Source organism: Schistocerca nitens, chromosome 10, assembly GCF_023898315.1.
Source record: "Schistocerca nitens isolate TAMUIC-IGC-003100 chromosome 10, iqSchNite1.1, whole genome shotgun sequence".
NCBI classification, from domain to species: domain Eukaryota; kingdom Metazoa; phylum Arthropoda; class Insecta; order Orthoptera; family Acrididae; genus Schistocerca; species Schistocerca nitens.
In genome coordinates, this window is record NC_064623.1 from 24495706 (window position 1) to 24514553 (window position 18848).

The following is an 18848-nucleotide window of genomic DNA, read 5'->3' on the forward strand; positions in this document are numbered from 1 at the left end:
TATGCCAAAAAAAAGTGTGTGATGACTACTGAAAGACAGATATTTTGATGCACGAGGGAATATTCAAACGAAGAGTAGGCATTGCCACTCACCACTGAGACAGCAGATGACAAATCAACAAAAGTAAATGCGGAAAATAGCAACATCACTCGGATAGTAGTTTTATAGATTTGGACAGCGAAAATCGTGAACAGTCAAGGTGAGCCATATTGTATGCCCTATTTCTGTTCTTGTTCTAACGGGCACTTAATTTATTAGTACATACAGAAACGTAGCAGGTATCAGCACTCCACTTGGAAGAATAGTGGTGTGTATGCTATACCCACCTCCACTCCCCACTTCTCGGACATAAACACAATGGTGCTGTCATCCTGGATATGTAACCAGTTCGCTTTTCTAGTTCATAGCAATATTTTGTCATTAATGTTGTTGTTGTTATCGTCGTCCTTAGTCCAAAGACTGGTATGATGCAGCTCTCCACACACTAGTCTTCCCTGATCAAGCCCCTTCATCTCTACACAACTACTCCGAACTTCATTCGAACCTGGTTTCTGTAGTCATGCCTCGGTCTCCCTCTACAACTTTTAGCTCTCACATTTCTTTCTATTAAAATCTGATAATTTCTTGATGCCTCACAATTTGTCATATCAACTGATTCCTTCTTTTAGTCTAACTGTGCCATAAATTTCTTCTGTTCATTGCTTGTTTCACTATTCTTCATCCAACCTACCAATCTAATCTTCAGAGCTACCAATCAAATTCCATTAACTATGATCTTTGCACCTACACTTTGTAAGGTCGAGCTGTCTTCTAATATGTATAAAACAGACCATTTCTCATGCACACTTTTCGCTGTGCCGCAGTCCCTACCTGCCTTCGTACTCCCAGCCGACGAGCTTGTCACAGGCCGCAGGCTCCGGTTTCCCACTCGGATGCAGCTGCTCCCAGGTCAGGGATGTGAGGTCCAGCCGGTACAGGCCGTTCGTGTTGTTGTTACGGTCATCGGAGGTGTCAGTTGTGTACCCTGCAAGCAATGCAAAACCTGCTCCCTTTCACGAAGTGGCCTCTCAAACACATCGCCGTGACTACCAATAAGAATATCAGATAGTAGATAGGAAACAAAACATTATAAACAAAAGACAATGTAAGAATCTTACTTCCATTTGTAGGAGAGCTATTCTTAAATTAACCTCAGATTGATGTTCAAAAATAAACAAATGCTTGTAGCCTCATAGTACTTATGCTATTAGAAAAGAAAACTTTGAGGGTCACATTGCACCAGCTCTCAGTTGTGTTCGTCAGTGTGTAACAGGCAGGCAACTAAAATGAACAGTGTCACTGTGTTCTCCAACCAGTTGCCACTATGTTCTGTCATTTGCTTCCGAGTCAATGCCACCGAGATTCGTGAGCAATTGTGTCAGGTGTGTGGTGGTGGGGGGTACGAGAGGTGCAAAAAATTTGGGTCTTTTCACAAAGATGTGCACAATGAAAAAAGTCGAGAAAGACATTCAGATGTGACTGATGAGCTATGTAACATGAAGACAAAATTGCACGTGTGAAACATTGGTTCACAATTACCAAACTTTGTTAAGATGAGACTCACATTTCAAGGACAACCCTCTTTAACACTGTCACAAAGGGGTAACTGATGTTCATAAAACTGAAAGAACTGGTTCACGGCTTTACATTCTTGCAGTGCTACTATGAAGAGTAGGAGCAATTCCTGAACAGAATCGGAACTGGAAGTAGGTGCAGCATATGAACTCTGAAACTAAGGAAGAGTCCAAACATTGGATGCACACTCATTCTCTCAATAGGCTCAAAAGACTCAAGCAGATGTTGTCAAATCACAAAATAATCATTACAGTTTCTGGATCACAAAGAAATTCAGATGTAGATGTAGAATTCTGACAACAGATTTCATGAGAATAACATGTAAGAATACTGTGACATAACATATTTGTGAGACTCTTCTGAAATCCAGAGATCTTTCCAAAACAAACAGCAGAGTGTGATTACCGAAGGAATCTTTCTCCATCGTGACAATGAAAGACCACATACTGAAATTGAATAAAGGATACACTGAAAACTTTTCGAATGGAAGATTTTTTAACGTCCTCCCTGCAGTCCAGACTTGGCAACAAGATGAATGTGTATTTGGCTATTTGTCACTTCACAACTGACAATGAGCTCGAGTACACTGTCAAAAAATGGCTGAAGCACCGCACCGTTGTTTGATGAATGGATAAAGTAGCCAGTGTCACAGTACAACAAATGTTTGAATTTGATTGGCGACTACGTGGAGAAGTAATGTCAACACTTGTGAACAGTTTGTACACAAAAAACAATTTATCAATTTGTTTCTTTTTTTAGTAGCCAATAAGAGATTAATTTACGAATAGCATGCAGTTAAGGTTTAAGTGTAGGTGCTTTACCATAGCATTTTTTGGTCCTGCAGGTAAAGTGTCCAATGCGCAACTGGGAGATGTGGATGACTACCGTGAAGTGACAGGAATGGACAGAGTGAAACTAGTGCCGGCAGTCTGCTTTTCTGCTGAAGTACTCGAGGTCGCCAAACCTAATGACAGCATCTGACATACATACTGCCACCGGCAGGTTATGACGACACAACTGACACTGTATACAGCAGATGCATTTTTTCATTACATACAATTTGAAATTATACAGTATTTGAAATATGAATAATGTTACTTATTTTGTGTTCAATGGTTTATGCAAACTAATCTATGAGACACAAAGAAATTAAAGACATTAGTTGCCTGTGGGCAATGATTTATATCAATGGAGCCAGTTGAAAATTTGTGCCGGATCGCAATCGAAACCCTTGTCTCCTGCTTACTATGCAGTTGCGCTGCCATCTGTACACGACTGTACAGACTACTCTAGCGTGCCTCCCATCAGACCAAAATTCTCAATTTATACCGCACTCTAATGAAGTAGTGCACATGCTGATCAGCCTCTTTACTCGCAGCATCCTGCCAATTCCCGCAATAGTCTGAGCTCAGTAAGCATCTGCACTGAAGTGACACTGGTCTCATTGCTTTTTATTATACGTATGCGATGTCTGTTCTTTTGGACATGTTAAAAAGACCAGACATCACTAATGCTGCAGTAAAGAGGCTAATGAGTAGGGGCACAACATCAGTAGAGTGTGGTGTAAGTCAAGAATTTGGGTCTGATGGGAGGTGTGCTAAAGTAGTCCGTGTCGCTGTCGTGACCACTGTGTCTGGGTGGTGTAGTGGTCACCTTTGTGTCTTTATTGATAGTGGCACCCGGATCAAAATGGTGTCTGTTATTTCAGACATCTCTGAAAGACCAGACACACACACACACACACACACACACACACACAAAATGGACAATGAAGATGATACTGACACTAAGGAACAAATAAGCCCTTACAATAAATGGTGTTTCTGTCATGATAAGACAACTTTTCATGCATGACAAAGATGGGCAAATGTTGCAATAGGATAAAAAAAATGCAATCTACAAATGAGGGGCAGTTGAATGAAAACCAAGTACCCGTCACAACGGTGCCATGGAATGGTTCCATTCAAAAGTAATCACCACATGGGTTATGACATTTATCCCACTGGGAGACTAGGTGATCAAGTCCTGTTTCATAGAACACGGCTGGCCGCTAACGGATCCACAACCGCACCCACTCTTGCACTTCCTCGTCTGACTGAAACCGATGTCCACACGCGTCTTTCTTCAAGTCGGCAAGGATGTGAAAATCACATTGTGAATGATCCAGGCTGTATGAAGGATGCTGCAATGTTTCCCAACCAAATTGATGAAGCATAGCCTTCGTCTGATTGGCAGTGTGAGGGCGAGAATTATCTTGCAACAGAATTTTCTGTCTGACAGCATTCCTGGGTATTCTGACTTTGTTGCACATCAAATTTTCTGCAAAGTGTCTCCCTAGTGCTGTGCATTGATTGTGGTTCCACACTTGAGTAAGTCAACAAGCAGAGAATCTCTTCAGTCAAAGGAGGTGATCATCGTGGCCTTACCAGAACTTGTGTGAACAGCTTTGGATTTATCTGACAGGGGAGACATGGGATGTTTCCACATTTGGCTCTGCCATTTGCCCTCGGGCTCAGAATAGTGACACAATATAGGTCACGATGACATCATCTTCTGACTGCTGGGGCCCTCTGCTAATCAAGCTCCTTGAGTGTGGAGCTACAATCAATGTGCAGAGCTACGAAGACACTTTGCAGAAACTGCAACATGCCACAGAGTTAGAATGTCTAGGAATGCTGTCGGATAGAATCACCCCATTGCATGATAACGTCCACCCCTACACTGCCAACTGGACGAAGGTTATGTTTTAGCAGTTTGGTTGGGAAACATTGCAACATCCTCCAAACAGCCCTGATCTTTCATCATGTGATTTTCACATCTTTGGCAACCTGAATAAACATGTGTGGATGCCTGTTCAGTTGAACAAGTTTCCTAACAAGTGTAATTACATTCAAAACATGTCAGGGAATAATAAATTTTAGCACTGGTCTTGCCTTAATAGAAATCTTGTTTTGAGTATTTGCTTACATTCTTATAGGGAGTTAGCAACTTTTTAGCTCAACAGATTAAAGTTAATCAGCAGGCTTGATATAAATTTATTTGTTCACTGCCTTGTAATACACTGCTGCAGGCAAAATGCAGCCCCACTGTGAATGCTGTTTTCGAACACAGGATGAGATGGCTGACATTCATAAGCAGCTGGAAATTGCCTTATTATTGTCAAACGATTGGCAGCTGCTGCAAATTGATGTGTTGGAAGAGCTCCTGAGAATCGTGTACTTGTGATACTGGTACCAGAGGTGCTGTAAGTACGGTCCTCTCCTGTGGATCCTTTCTCCTCTGCAGAAAGTACAGCATCTGTCATTACTTGTCCATGTGACTGCAAGTGGTATGTCAATAGTACACCTATGTGTCCTGTACAGGGTGGACGGGGACCAGGGAGAACTCAAGTTGTTGTACCAATCCCCCTAACCAACAAGTCTGAGGTGCTGTGTTTCACTGAAACTGGAACTGAGTCAGTGGGACTCACTCCACACATTTTGGGGAAACCTGTTATGTCCAGTGTCAGGAGGGGGCAAACGCAAAAGAATTGGGGGTCTATTAATCGTCAGTAGTTCAAACATATGGCAAATGATGGTATCACTTAGGGAAATGGCAGAAAGGAACAGGAAAGGACACCACATGCACTCAGCATGTATGCCTGGGCACCGCATTCAACATGTTGAAAAGGCTATTCCAGCAGGCACTGATGCAACAGGGTGTAACCAAATGTAGATTGTGGCTCATGTTGGAACAAACGATGTCTGTCGTCTGGGCTCTGAGGTCATAATTGGGTCATTCCAGCAACAGGCAGAGAAGGTCAAGAAGACCAGCCTTGCGCATGGAGTTTCAACAAAGTTCACAATTTGCAGCATTGTCCCCAGACCTGTTCGTGGTCCTTTGTTTCTGAGTCGAGTGGAAGGACTGAACCAGGGACTACGAAGGTTCTGTGACAAGCTAGGCTGCGACTTCCTGGACTTGTACCTTAGGGTTGAGAAATGTAGGCTCCCCTGAAATGGGTCAGGTGAGCACTACACATCATAGGCTGCTACTGAGGTAGCTGACTGTGGGTGCGGTGCACACAAGGGTTTTTTAGATTAGGTGACTCTTCATTCAGTCCAGATAACAATAGCTATAGGAAACAAGGAAGCATCAGTTGAAGATTGAAAGAAATCCCACCCACGGGTGAGAGAATTAAAGTCCTAATGGTAAACTGCTAAAGCATTCACAACAAACAGCCAGAGTTTGAAGCACTCATGAAAAGCAGTGAAGCTCACATAATAGTAGGTACAGGAAGCAGTTTGAAACCTGAAATTGACAGATTTTTGGGGAAAGTAAAGTGTATACCAAAAAGATAGGCAAATGAGAAAAGGAGCTAGTGTATTTGTCGCAGTACGCAAGAAAGTCAGATCCACTGAGATAGAAATTGAAATTGCATGTTAGACTGTTTGGGCAAGGCTTAGTGTCAGGGGTGTGCAAAAATGATAACTGGATCCTTCTACCACCCACCACACTCATCTCCTATTGTAACCAAAAACTTTAGAGAAAACCTCAGTTCAGTTGCACATAAGTTCCCCAATCATACTGTAATCATTGGAGAAGACTAGTCATCCAACAATCAATTGGGAAAATTACAGTTTCATTACTGGTGGGTGTGATAAGACATCCTGTGAAACATTACTAAATTCCTTATCTGAAAACTACCTTCAACAGATAGGAACACCACTCTTGATGGAAAGGTATTGAGCTCTTTTAAGATGTCCACATTGAAACTGGTATCAGTAACTATGATGTGGTTGTGGCTACTATCACCACCAAAGTGCAAAGGACAACTAAAAGAAGCAGAAAGATATATATGTTCAGTAAACTGGATAAAAAATCTGAAGTGTCATATCTCAGTGAGGCACTTGAAACTTTCAGCACAGGGCAGGAGAATGGAGAGGAACTATGGCTCAAGTTTACAATTATAGCTGAACCCCTGGATGGATATGCACCCAGCAGAATAGCTCATAATGGGGGGAACCTCCATGATATACAGTCACAATAAAGAAACTTCCAAAGAAACAAAGATTACTGCATAACAGGTGTAAAACAAAGTGTAGGGCTATAGAAAGAGAGGCTGACTGAAACGTATTTGGCTGTCAAGAAAGCAATGCGTGATGCCTTCAATGGCTACTGCAGCAGAATATTGTCAAATGACATATCACAAAATCCGAAGAAATTCTGGTCGCATGAAAAGGCAGTTAGTGGCAGCAAAGTTTGTGTCCAGTCCATAACAAATGAAACAGGAACTGAAATTGAGGCTAGCAAAGCAAAAGCTGAAATGTTTAACTCCATTTTCAAATGTTGCGTTACAAAGGAATACCCCAATTTTATCCTCCTAACACTGAAAAGATGAATGAAATAAGTATTAGTGTCAGTGGTGTTGAGGAACAGCTTAAATCTCTAAAACTAAACAAAACATCAAGGCCCAATGGAATCTGTCAGATTCTATACTGAATTTGTGGCTGTGTTAGCCTGTCTCCTAACTACTCTGACTGGCAAGAAAAAACACAACACCCAATAAATGATGTGTAATCATTGTGTAATTATTTAATTGAAGTGAAGCATTTCAATCAATTTTTTGAGAAGGGATATGTTAATGGTGTTGTGTTGTGAGAAAACAATGACCTGTTGATTGTTTATTGCACTAGTTTCAATCGATGTTTCCCGCGCAACCTGGAAAACACATCATTGAATGTGAATGAGTAATGTTTTCCCGCTCTTGTACTGTTTATTGTTGTACCCTGAATTATCCCCCTTTCAATCATACGTTTTTGTAGGATCTGGGAACATATTGGCTGGACAATCGAACAATAGGATCAAGTGTTGTTCACCAATGAGTTGCAATATGGCTTCTGACAACCTGACGGAAGAGGGAGGGCATGGTGAAGGCCAGGGAAACGGTATTCCCCTGGCACATTCTAATACAGGACACCTTTCAGGGTGGTTCTGTGATGGTGTGGGCAGGAATCAATACCGCTGCAAGGACAGATTTGGTCTTCGTAGTGCACGGGAGCCTTACCGCACATTGTTACACGGAGGAAATTTTTCTGGAGCACGTTGTGCTTTTGGCTCCATTTATTGGTGATGATTTGACACCAATGCACGACAATGCATGCCCCCATGTTGAGAGAATTGTGTAAGAGTTCTTGGATGAAACAGGGATTCGTGCTATGTTTGGCTTGCTCAAAGCCCTGATCTGGACCCTACTGAGCATGTTGGGGAGAAGAGCCCATCAGTACTATTCAGAGACCCTACAGGATCTACGGAACAACCTCCTGGAAGGATGGGATATGATTCATTAACAGGACATTACCACATTAATCAGGAGCATGCCTGAAATGCTGAATGCTGCCATTGGTGGAAGAGGTGGGAAGACACAGATTTGAAGATGTGAACAGTGGTCTCCGAGACTGTCTCCAAGGTCTGTGAAGAAAAATGTGAAGTGTATAACATCAAAACAAATGATCATTACCTTTATTAGCTTACACAAAATTTCCTTGATGTGTGCATCTCTGGTATAATTTGTTAAACTTGTTTATGATTGTCTTACTTTTTTCATTCTTGGACACCTTGATGGAACCATACCCCAATATTCCATCAGAAGATAGTGTATTAGTTTATAAAAGTGTCATAAATTTAAAATAAATTTCAGTTTTTGTAAGAAACTTAAGTGTTGTGTTTTTCATGCCGATCAGTGTATAATCTATTGTAGATTGCTTGAATAAGAAACCATGCCCACTTCTTGGAAAAAAGCACTGGTCACATGTCTACAAGAAGGGCAGTAGAAGTCATCCACAAAACTACCACCCAATATCCTTGATATTGATTTGTTGTAGAATCTTAGAACATATTATGCTCTCAAATACAATGAAGAATCTTGAACAGAATGACCTCTTTAATGTCAACCAGCATGGATTCCGAAAACATTGATCATGTGGATCTCAACTGACACTTTTCTCACATGATATACTGAAAGCTTTGGATCAAGGCAGTCAGGTTTTGGATTAAGGCAGTCAGGTAGATGCAGTACGTCTTGATTTCTGAAAAGCATTTGACTCAGTCCACACCTACGCTTATTGTCAGAACTAAGGTCACATGGTTTATTAAGTGAAATTTATGACTGGATTGAGGACTATCTGGTTGAGAGGATGTAGCTTGTTATCTTGGTGGGAGAGTCACTGCCAGCTGTAGAAGTAACTTTGGGAGTGCCTTGGGGAAATTTGTTGGGACACTTGCTGTTCGTGTTGTATGTTAATGACCCACCAGACAATATTAATAGTAATCTCAGACTTTTTGCAGATGATGCTGTTGCCTATAATTAAGTACTATCTGAAAGAAGCTGCATAAATATTCAGTCAGATCTTGATAAGATTTGAAAGCTTTGCTGAGATTGGCAACTTGCTCTTAATGTTCAGAAATGTAAAACTGTGCACTTCACAAAATGAAAAAGCATAGCACCCTATGACTATAATGTCAATGAGTCACTGTTGAAATTGGGCAACTCATACAAATACCTGGGTGTAACACTTTGTAGGAATGTGAAATGGAATAATCAAGTAGGCTCAGTTGTGGGTAAATCACATTGTAGACTTTGATTTAGTTGTAGAATACTGGGGAAATGCATTCAGTCTATGAAGCAGATTGCTTGCAAACCACCCATCCAACCCAGTCTAGATTATTGCTCGAGTGTGTGGGACGCATACCAAATAGGTCTAACAGGAGATATTGAAAGTATACAGAGAAGGGCAGCACAAATGGTTGCAGGTTTGTTTGATCCATGGAAGAGTATCACAGAGATATTGAAGGAAATGAACTGGAAGACTCTTGCAGATAGGCATGAACTATTCCGAGAGAGTACATTAACAAGTTAGATATAGTGGTAATTAGTGAAGTTTGGTGGCAGGAGGAACAAAACATTTCGTCAGGTGAATACAGGATTATAAATACAAAATCAAATAGGGGTAATGCAGGAGTAGGTTTAATAATGAATTAAAAAATAGGAGTGCGGGTAAGCTACTACAAAAAGCACAGTGAATGCATTATCGTGGCCACGATAGATACGAAGCCCATGCCTACCACAGTAGTACAAGTTTATATGCCAACTAGCTCCATAGATGACAAAGAGATTGATGAATTGTATGATGAGATAAAAGAAATTATTCAGATAGTGAACGGAGATGTAAATTTAATAGTCATGGGTGACTGGACTTCAAGAGTAGGAAAAGGGAGAGAAGGAAACATAGTAGGTGAATATGGATTGGAGATAAGAAATGAAAGAGGAAGCCGTCTGGTAGAATTTTGCACAGAGCATAACTTAATCATAGCTAACACTTGGTTCAAGAATTATAAAAGAAGGTTGTATACATGGAAGAATCCTGGAGATACTAGAAGGTATAAGATAGATTATATAATGGTAAGACAGAGATTTAGGAACCAGGTTTTAAATTGTAAGACATTTCCAGGGGCAGATGTGGACTCTGACCACAATCTATTGGTTATGAACTGTAGATTAAAACTGAAGAAACTGCAAAAAGGTGTGAATTTAAGGAGATGGGACCTGGATAAACTGACTAAACCAGAGGTTGTACAGAGTTTCAGGGAGAGCATAAGGGAACAAATGTCACGAATGGGGGAAAGAAATACAGTACAAGGAGAATGGATAGCTCTGAGGGATGAAGTAGTGAAGGCAGCAGAGGATAAAGTAGGTAAAAAGACGAGGGCTACTAGAAATCCTTGGGTAACAGAAGAAATATTGAATTTAATTGATGAAAGGAGAAAATATAAAAATGCAGTAAATGAAGCAGGCAAAAAGGAATACAAATGTCTCAAAAATGAGATCGACAGGAAGTGCAGAATGGCTAAGCAGGGATGGCTAGAGGACAAATGTAACGATGTAGAGGCTTATCTCACTAGGGGTAAGATAGATACTGCCTACAGGAAAATTAAAGAGACCTTTGGAGAAAAGAGAACCACTTGTATGAATATCAAGAGCTCAGATGGAAACCCAGTTCTAAGCAAAGAAGGGAAAGCAGAAAGGTGGAAGGAGTATCTAGAGGGTTTACACAAGGGCAATGTACTTGAAGACAATATTATGGAAATGGAAGAGAATGTAGATGAAGATGAAATGGGAGATACGATACTGCGTGAAGAGTTTGACAGAGCACTGAAAGATCTGAGTTGAAACAAGGCTCCAGGAGTAGACAACATTCCATTAGAACTAATGAGGGCCTTGGGAGAGCCAGACCTGACAAAACTCTACCATCTGGTGAGCAAGATGTATGAGACAGGTGAAATACCCTCAGACTTCAAGAAGAATATAATAATTCCACCAAAGAAAGCAGGTGTTGACAGATGTGAAAATTACCGAACTATCAGTTTAATAAGTCACAGCTGCAAAATACGTGAATTCTTTACAGACGAATGGAAAAACTGGTAGAAGCTGACCTCGGGGAAGATCAGTTTGGATTCTGTAGAAAAATTGGAACACGTGATGCAATACTGACCTTGCGACTTATCTTAGAAGAAAGATTAAGGAAAGGCAAACCTACGTTTCTAGCATTTGTAGACTTAGAGAAAGCTTTTGACAATGTTGACTGGAATATATCTTTCAAATTCTAAAGGTGGCAGGGGTAAAATACAGGGAGCAAAAGGCTATTTACAATTTGTACAGAAACCAGATGGCAGTTATAAGAGTCGAGGGGCATGAAAGGGAAGCAGTGGTTGGGAAGGGAGTGAGACAGGGTTGTAGCCTCTCCCCAATGTTATTCAATCTGTATATTGAGCAAGCAGTAAAGGAAACAAAAGAAAAATTCGGAGTAGGTATTAAAATCCATGGAGAAGAAATAAAAACTTTGAGGTTCGCCGATGACATTGTAATTCTGTCAGAGACAGCAAAGGACTTTGAAGAGCAGTAGAACAGAATGGATAGTGTCTTGAAAGGAGGATATAAGATGAACATCAACAAAAGCAAAATGAGCATAATGGAATGTAGTCAAATTAAGTCGGGTGATGTTGAGGGAATTAGATTAGGAAATGAGACACTTAAAGTAGTAAAGGTGTATTGCTATTTGGGGAGCAAAATAACTGATGATGGTCGAAGTAGAGAGGATATAAAATGTAGGCTGGCAATGGCAAGGAAAGCGTGTTTGAAGAAGAGAAATTTTCTTAACATCGCTTATAGATTTATGTGTCAGGAAGCCTTTTCTGAAATTATTTGCGTGAAGTGTAGCCGTGTATGGAAGCGAAACATGGACGATAAATAGTTTGGGTAAGAAGAGAATAGAAGCTTTCGAAATGTGGTGCTACAGAAGAATGCTGAAGATTACATGGGTAGATCACATAACTAATGAGGAGGTATTGAGTAGAATTGGGGAGAAGAGGAGTTTGTGGCACAACTTGACAAGAAGAAGGGGCCGGTTGGTAGGACATGTTCTGAGGCATCAAGGGATCACAAATTTAGCATTGGAGGGCAGTGTGGAGGGTAAAAACCGTAGACGGAGACCAAGAGATGAATACACTAAGCAGATTCAGAAGGATGTAGGTTGCAGTCAGTACTGGGAGATGAAGCAGCTCACACAGGATAGAGTAGCATGGAGAGCTGCATCAAACCAGTCTCAGGACTGAAGACCATAATAACAACAACAACATTAACAAAGTTTCAAGAACCTGCTTTAAATGATGATTCTAGGAATATACTACATTCTCCTATGTATCGCTCACACACGGATCATGAGAATAAGATTAAAATAACTAGATCATGCACAGAGGCATTCAAACAATCATTCTTTCTGCGCTCCATACACGAATGGAACAGGAATAAACCGTAGTAACTGGTACAGTGGGCTGTACCGTCTGCTATGAACCTCACAGTGGTTTGTAGATTGTAGATGTAGAACTGCAACTGTGGGTCCATCAGTGGCCAACAGCATTCTAAAAACAGAATTGAACGTTGTCTCTGAGTGGGATCATGCCTTAGCATGTGTGGTGATTATTTCTGAATGGAACCATTCTATGGTCCCGTTGTGGTGTGCTTTTGGTTTTCATTTGACTGGTCCTTGTATATGCATATAACTTAAAGAGCGGGGCCACAAAACTCCACTAATGCTAACTGTAGCAGGCATGATGTGTACAGACAAGCGGTCGGTCCTCACTTATAGGTCTTTAAGGGCGCTGTCTGTATTTACATACTGAAGTGTAAACTCATTCTGCCCTAGTGAAACAACACTTTAGACTGTGCTCAGAGTACTTGGCCCATATCTATGCAGATGTGAGGAGTGAACGGCCACAGTGTGATAGCGGAGTTGCAATTCGATAGCTGAATTCTATCCACAAATGTATATCTTGCATAACTTGTAAGCACAGCTAGAGTGTCTGCGAACAATTACATTAACAGGGTACGTCAGTATGAGCAATAATTTGACAAATTTGAAAATTCGAAGTCAATAATTTCTCAATTCGAGTTCCAAAAAAGAAATAATCTCATAAACAAAGAATTGACCATAGCAAGATTGGGTCAACCACAGCAAGACGGGATCGACTATAGCAAAACAAGACGGCAACATACTGCCAGAAGGAGATCTCATAAACAACAGAGGGGTACAAAATATGGCAAAGCGGGCAATGTCACATACTAGTGGGTTCAGCAAAAAGGCCTCTCAAAGTTCTAAAGGTAGTTTACAATCCAAGGAAGATACAAAGAAAATACTTTTATTTGTGAACACAAATGATATGCCATTTTATATTAGTTGGTTTTAAAACTCTTGGCTGGTAAATGGCTTCCTCCACTGTTAACACATTGAGAATGCCTTTCCCAAGAGTTGTCCATAGTTCTTTGTGCCATTTTCAGTGGAATGGCAGCCACTTCCAGTGTGATTGCCTCTGTAAGTGCTTGCAAGGTTGTGTGGCGATGTTTGTACACTTGAGCCTTTAAGTGTCCCCAAAGAAAAAAAATTACAAGGTGTTCACTTAAAACTTCCGGGCTGATAGGCCGTGGTTGAAGTATAAAACTGTCTCCTGACGTTTCGTCTCCGACTGCAGGAGACATCCTCGGAGGTAAAGCGGCGAACTGCGAAGAGAACTCGAGGAAGCGCTGATTATATAGGCAGTACAGAGGGCGCCACTGTTGATCACGTGGCGTCGGCTATGAGATTGTCTCTGGTAATGCCAACATTCTCGATTGAAAGTAATCGATCGTCACGCTTGCGGTGCAATGTTGACATCCAAATTTTATCCAGTTTAACACCTTTGTCTTTCCTGTTAAAATTATTATGATGTTTATCAATCTCGATAGCCTCTCTATACAAGTGTGCATAATAATGCGAGGTTTTTGATATGACGCTTGTCTCGCTGAATTTTATTTCATGATCACCTTAATTTTAACAGGAAAGACGAAGGTGTTAAACTGGAAAAAATTTGGATGTCAACATTGCACCGCAAGCGTGACGATTGATTACTTTCAATTGAGAATGTTGGCATTACCAGAGACAATCTCATAGCCGACACCATGTGATCAACAGTGGCGCCCTCTGTACTGCCTATATAATCAGCGCTTCCTCGAGTTCTCTTCGCAGTTCGCCGCTTTACCTCCGAGGATGTCCCCCGCAGTCGGAGACGAATCGTCAGGAGACAGTTTTATACTTCGACCACGGCCTATCAGCCCGGAAGTTTTAAGTGAAGACAATACCGGCCGTGAAAGTTTACATTGTATGATCAATTACAAGGTGATCAATCAAGTGATCTCAACAAGGGGAGGGGAGAGAGAATATCTTCCCACAAAGAGAAAATATGGCCAGGAAACAACCCTATTGAAATTTGTAGGCAATGCAGGGAAATATGAGCTGCAGTTTTGTCTTGTGGGAAAAAGCCTTCTCCCTCTTCATGGTGCCGGTCCCCAGAAAACTGGTTCAACTAAGGTCAGAGGAAGGTCTCTACAACGTGACTTGAATTAAACGTTACTGTTATGCCATCATCTTCAAAAAAATACAGACCCACACACCAAATTCACCAATGGCACACCAAAATGTCACACGATGGTGTGGAGTTGTTGTTGATGAATTTCCTGAGGGTTTTCTGCAGCCCAGTCACGGAAATTTTGCTTATGTACAATACCTGACAAGTGGAAGTGGGCTTCATCAGAAGAAATCAACACCGCATCATGTTCTGAAGAATTTCCTCACTCACAGCTCTGTGAGTTTCAAAATCTCTATCACTTCATTCTTGGGTAACAATCAGTTTGAACAGATGCATGTAAAGATCTCTTTGCAAGTCTCTTCTTATGCTCTATCAGACAGTTTCAGAGCAACTGCACATTTACTTGCCGAATGCTTTGGAGACGGCTGTCACACGTGCAATGTTTTCTGGTACTGACCAACATGTGCTCTCAAGTTTGACAGCCAAACTCAAAATAGCTATTCTACAAGGAACAGAACCGTATCGGCCAAGTTTGAAGAGAATGGAAAATGCTCGCTGACCAGTACTCACAGAACTGACATTACGATTATACTGTTGCCCAGCAAATGTATGCTGCTCAACTAGATGAGCCACGGCACCTACTGAAAATGGCACATACACTGCTATCAACCAATACTCCATCCACATCGTTATGCTCGACATGACTCACACAGGGGCTTCTCTAAATACGGGGTTTGTTTTGTCAGACTCTGTAGAGCACTGAATTGTAAAGTAAGGAAAATGTGTCACGCAGAAACTGTGTCTCAGACCCCTGACAACCTGTTTGGCAATACTACCTAAATATACAGAATTTCCTTCTCCTTCTACATTCTTCCTGAATTAGTGGCTATGCTCCCTCTCTTCTTTAGCTGGAATAAATAATAGTTTCTGCAACCTTCTCAAGCATAGTTTTTAATGAGATTTTTACTTCTGACAAAAAGTTAATGGCACTGCATATAAGCACATATATCTGATACAAAGTTTTGTGCCACCTACAATGTATGGGAACTGACAGCCAACTCTTCAGACCAACAGGATCAAATTTTCCAGTGTTCAGAACTAGAGCACATTTCTGCATCTGTGCCACATTATTTTGCACAAGGTCTATGTAATTACACAAACAGCAGACATGATTTTCATATATGGACAAACAAACCAAACAGCTTGTATTGGGACAGGCACTGATGCAGGAGATGTGTGACACATGCCACATTTCACAAACTGTTGCAACAATTAAACGAAACGGAATAATCATGATATGATGATTGAAGAGGACAACCTGCTGGATGGACTTCCAACTCGGAAAAAGTAGTGGTCACTCTCACAGATGACTGTTTAGCGGCATTCGATCACACACACACACACACACAATGGATGATGTACAGTACTGCAGGGAAACCGACAAAGCAGCAGTAGCTATAACCCTGCCATTCACATAAATTACAAGCTTTTATTCCTGCCAACTTTGAACCTCACTTCATTTGTCTTGTCATATAAATGTGTGTTCATCATGAACAGGCTGTTCTACGGCCTGTATGAAGTGAGAAGAATGTTCAGTGAAATGTGGAAAATAAGTAAACCGATTTGACAAAACCAATAACTGGCTTCGAAAATATTGCCTTCAGTAATATCAGTAGTTACCCAAACATTGTGCAGCACAAATGCCATACACATTATGTTCTCTTCAGCGAAAAGTATAAAGTGAAATTAGAATCAACATGTCTAAGTATTTTGCATGAAAAGCTTGAGTATTAAACTACATTGTGTAAAGAAGTTCACTGGTTAAAATATTCGCCACTCCTTTAAAACAGGACACTGATCACTTTCGAGTACTGTCAATGAGGCGGAAGTGGTACCAGGCAGTTGTGTGTTGCTTCACTGCTGACGTAAGCCCCAGCAGTGAAGTGGTATATACGAGGTGTGATCAAAAAGCAATGGAAATTTTTTAATTTTGTGGGCTTTATACATCCAAATTTGCAATTATTTTTATCTTGTTGGTACACATATTTGTGACATATGTTTGCATTTTCATCTGTTTTGAAGATTTAGGTTATGCTGATAGTCAAAATGGGTATGTGTTTTCCAGTGCTCGGCATATTTTCCCTTTCGAAATAGATTGATCAAAGAATCAGCATTACGTTTTGCTTGAAAATGGAATAAAATGCAGCACTGCATTCGAAATTTTGACTGTGGCATTTGGCAAATCTGCTTTGAGTACGACAAGAGTATATGAGTGCTATAAACATTTCAAAGAGGGTTAAAACGACGAAGATGACAACTGACCTGGATGCCCTAGCACATCAATTACTGACATCAATACGGAAAAAGTATAGAAAATGGTTCTGGAAAATCACCATCACAGAGGCTGCATATGATTTTGGCATATCCTTTGGCTCACGTCAGCAATTTTTTTGGATGTTTTGTGCATGAAATGTGTAGTAGCAGCAAAGTTGTTGAATTTAAACCAAAAAGGTTGTCACGTAGATGTAACTCAGGAATTGCTGAATGAAGCTGATAATCACGCAGAACTTCCAAGGAAGGTCATAACTGGCAACAAAACATAGGTATAAAATCATATGACGTCAGAACCAAGACCCAATCATCCCAATGGAAACTACCTGAAGAGCCAAAACAGAAAAAAAATTTGACAGGTTCGATTACAAGTGAAGATCACTGTTTTCTTCGATTTCAATGAGATAACGCATCCTGAGTTCCTGCCTTATGGCAGTACTGTTAGTAAGTTTTGTGCCAATTGGAAGCTATCTGAAGAAAACAACCAGAGTTGCGGCAAAACCATTCGTGGAAATTGCGTCACGATAATGCTCCTGCTCACACCTCAATGTTTGTTCACGATTTTTAAGGAATTCCTGGACACGGTGCCCTGAGACTTCTTTCTGTTCCTGAGATGAAAGAGAACCATGAAAGAAGGTCTTTTGCCACCACGAATGACACAAAAACAGAACTGCTGAAGGAGCTGAACAATGTAACAAAAAGTGAGTTCCAGAATTGCTTCTGAGGTTGGAAAAAGCACTAGCACAAATGTATTGTACCTGAGGGGGATTACTTTGAAGAGTACAAAGTTGTTGTTGATGAATAAATAGAGATTCTTTAGGGAAAACAAACATTACTGTTATTGCCAGGGTTGCACAGTATCACTGCGGTAAGGTGGGTCGATGTGGAGACGTGGCAGAAGAGAGCAATCACGTTTGGACGTGCCCTCGACCACATGACAAAGGAAGTAGTCCGATTTGTCAGTGCATCGACGAGGACTGTCCTGCGTGTCTACAACAAATAATGCACCACTCGCAGCCACATAACGTGGCATAAGAACAGTAGTCATAAGAAGGCCGTAAGTGACAGAGACAGAAGATGAGTGTCACATCTTGTTAATGACAATCAGTTTCAAACATGACGGGACTTGTCACAGTCAGTGACTGCCGTTTCTGAGATTATGTTACAAAGGCACTTTTGGAGTTAGGTACCTCACCACAGGACATACAGCTGCACATCTTCAGTGAGCCAAACAATACAGAAATATGGAAGTAGCTGACAGGAAGTGTGTAGTCTGTCTGACAGGTCACAATTTTGTCTCTTTCAACAGACGTGAGGGATCGAGTGCAGCGGTGGCCCACTGGAGTGTCTAACCCGAGGTGTGTTGAAGTTGTAGTTCAGGCCAGACAAGGTTCAGTGACGTCCTTGGTATGTTTTTCATGGTGTTACTTGGGCCCACTCATTCAGATTATCTTGAACTCAAAAGGGGCTGTTTATTTTATCTCGGAGACGAGGTGTTGCACTTTTTCCCACATCCTCTTTATGAGTATGCTGGGGACACTCCACTCTCCCAGTGTGACAACAGATGCATCAGCAAGATTGCACACGTAAGTTCCCGGTTTGACAGACACTCAGCTACCCTATGGTACCTTGACTGGCCAGCTGAATCACATGATCTTAATGTCGTGGAAACTATCTGCCACTATTTGTAACTGCAGGTGATACACAGCAATCGACAATCCCACAATTAGGTATTTCTACACAATCTGATTAACAATTACTGGCTTCAGCTGGATACAGCCTACCTGACAAAACTTGTGGTTTCTCTTCCTCACTGAACGGAGGTGGTTATAAAGACTCAAGGTGGTGTTGCACAACATTAACGTGATGCCACATGTGGACGATTAATTTTTTGTTTGCGGTGTTTAAGTTTTACTGGGAAACAAGGGAAGGAAGATAAGGATTTTATCTACACAGTGAGAACAATTGAT

At 41.1% G+C, this 18848-nt stretch overlaps 1 protein-coding gene across 3 annotated transcripts in view; it reads right to left on the reverse strand.

Annotated features, from left to right (window-relative positions):
• The window catches only part of LOC126210494 (kelch domain-containing protein 2-like), a 124945-nt gene that overhangs the window by 55382 nt on the left and 50715 nt on the right, over positions 1 to 18848 (reverse strand). For 2 of the 3 annotated variants that reach the window (XM_049939729.1, XM_049939727.1), the window contains one exon: positions 871 to 1042. In XM_049939729.1, coding sequence (XP_049795686.1) covers positions 871 to 1042 — 172 coding nt within the window. The remainder of the gene's footprint in view (positions 1 to 870; positions 1043 to 18848) is intronic. The other variant, XM_049939728.1, reaches the window with a different exon arrangement.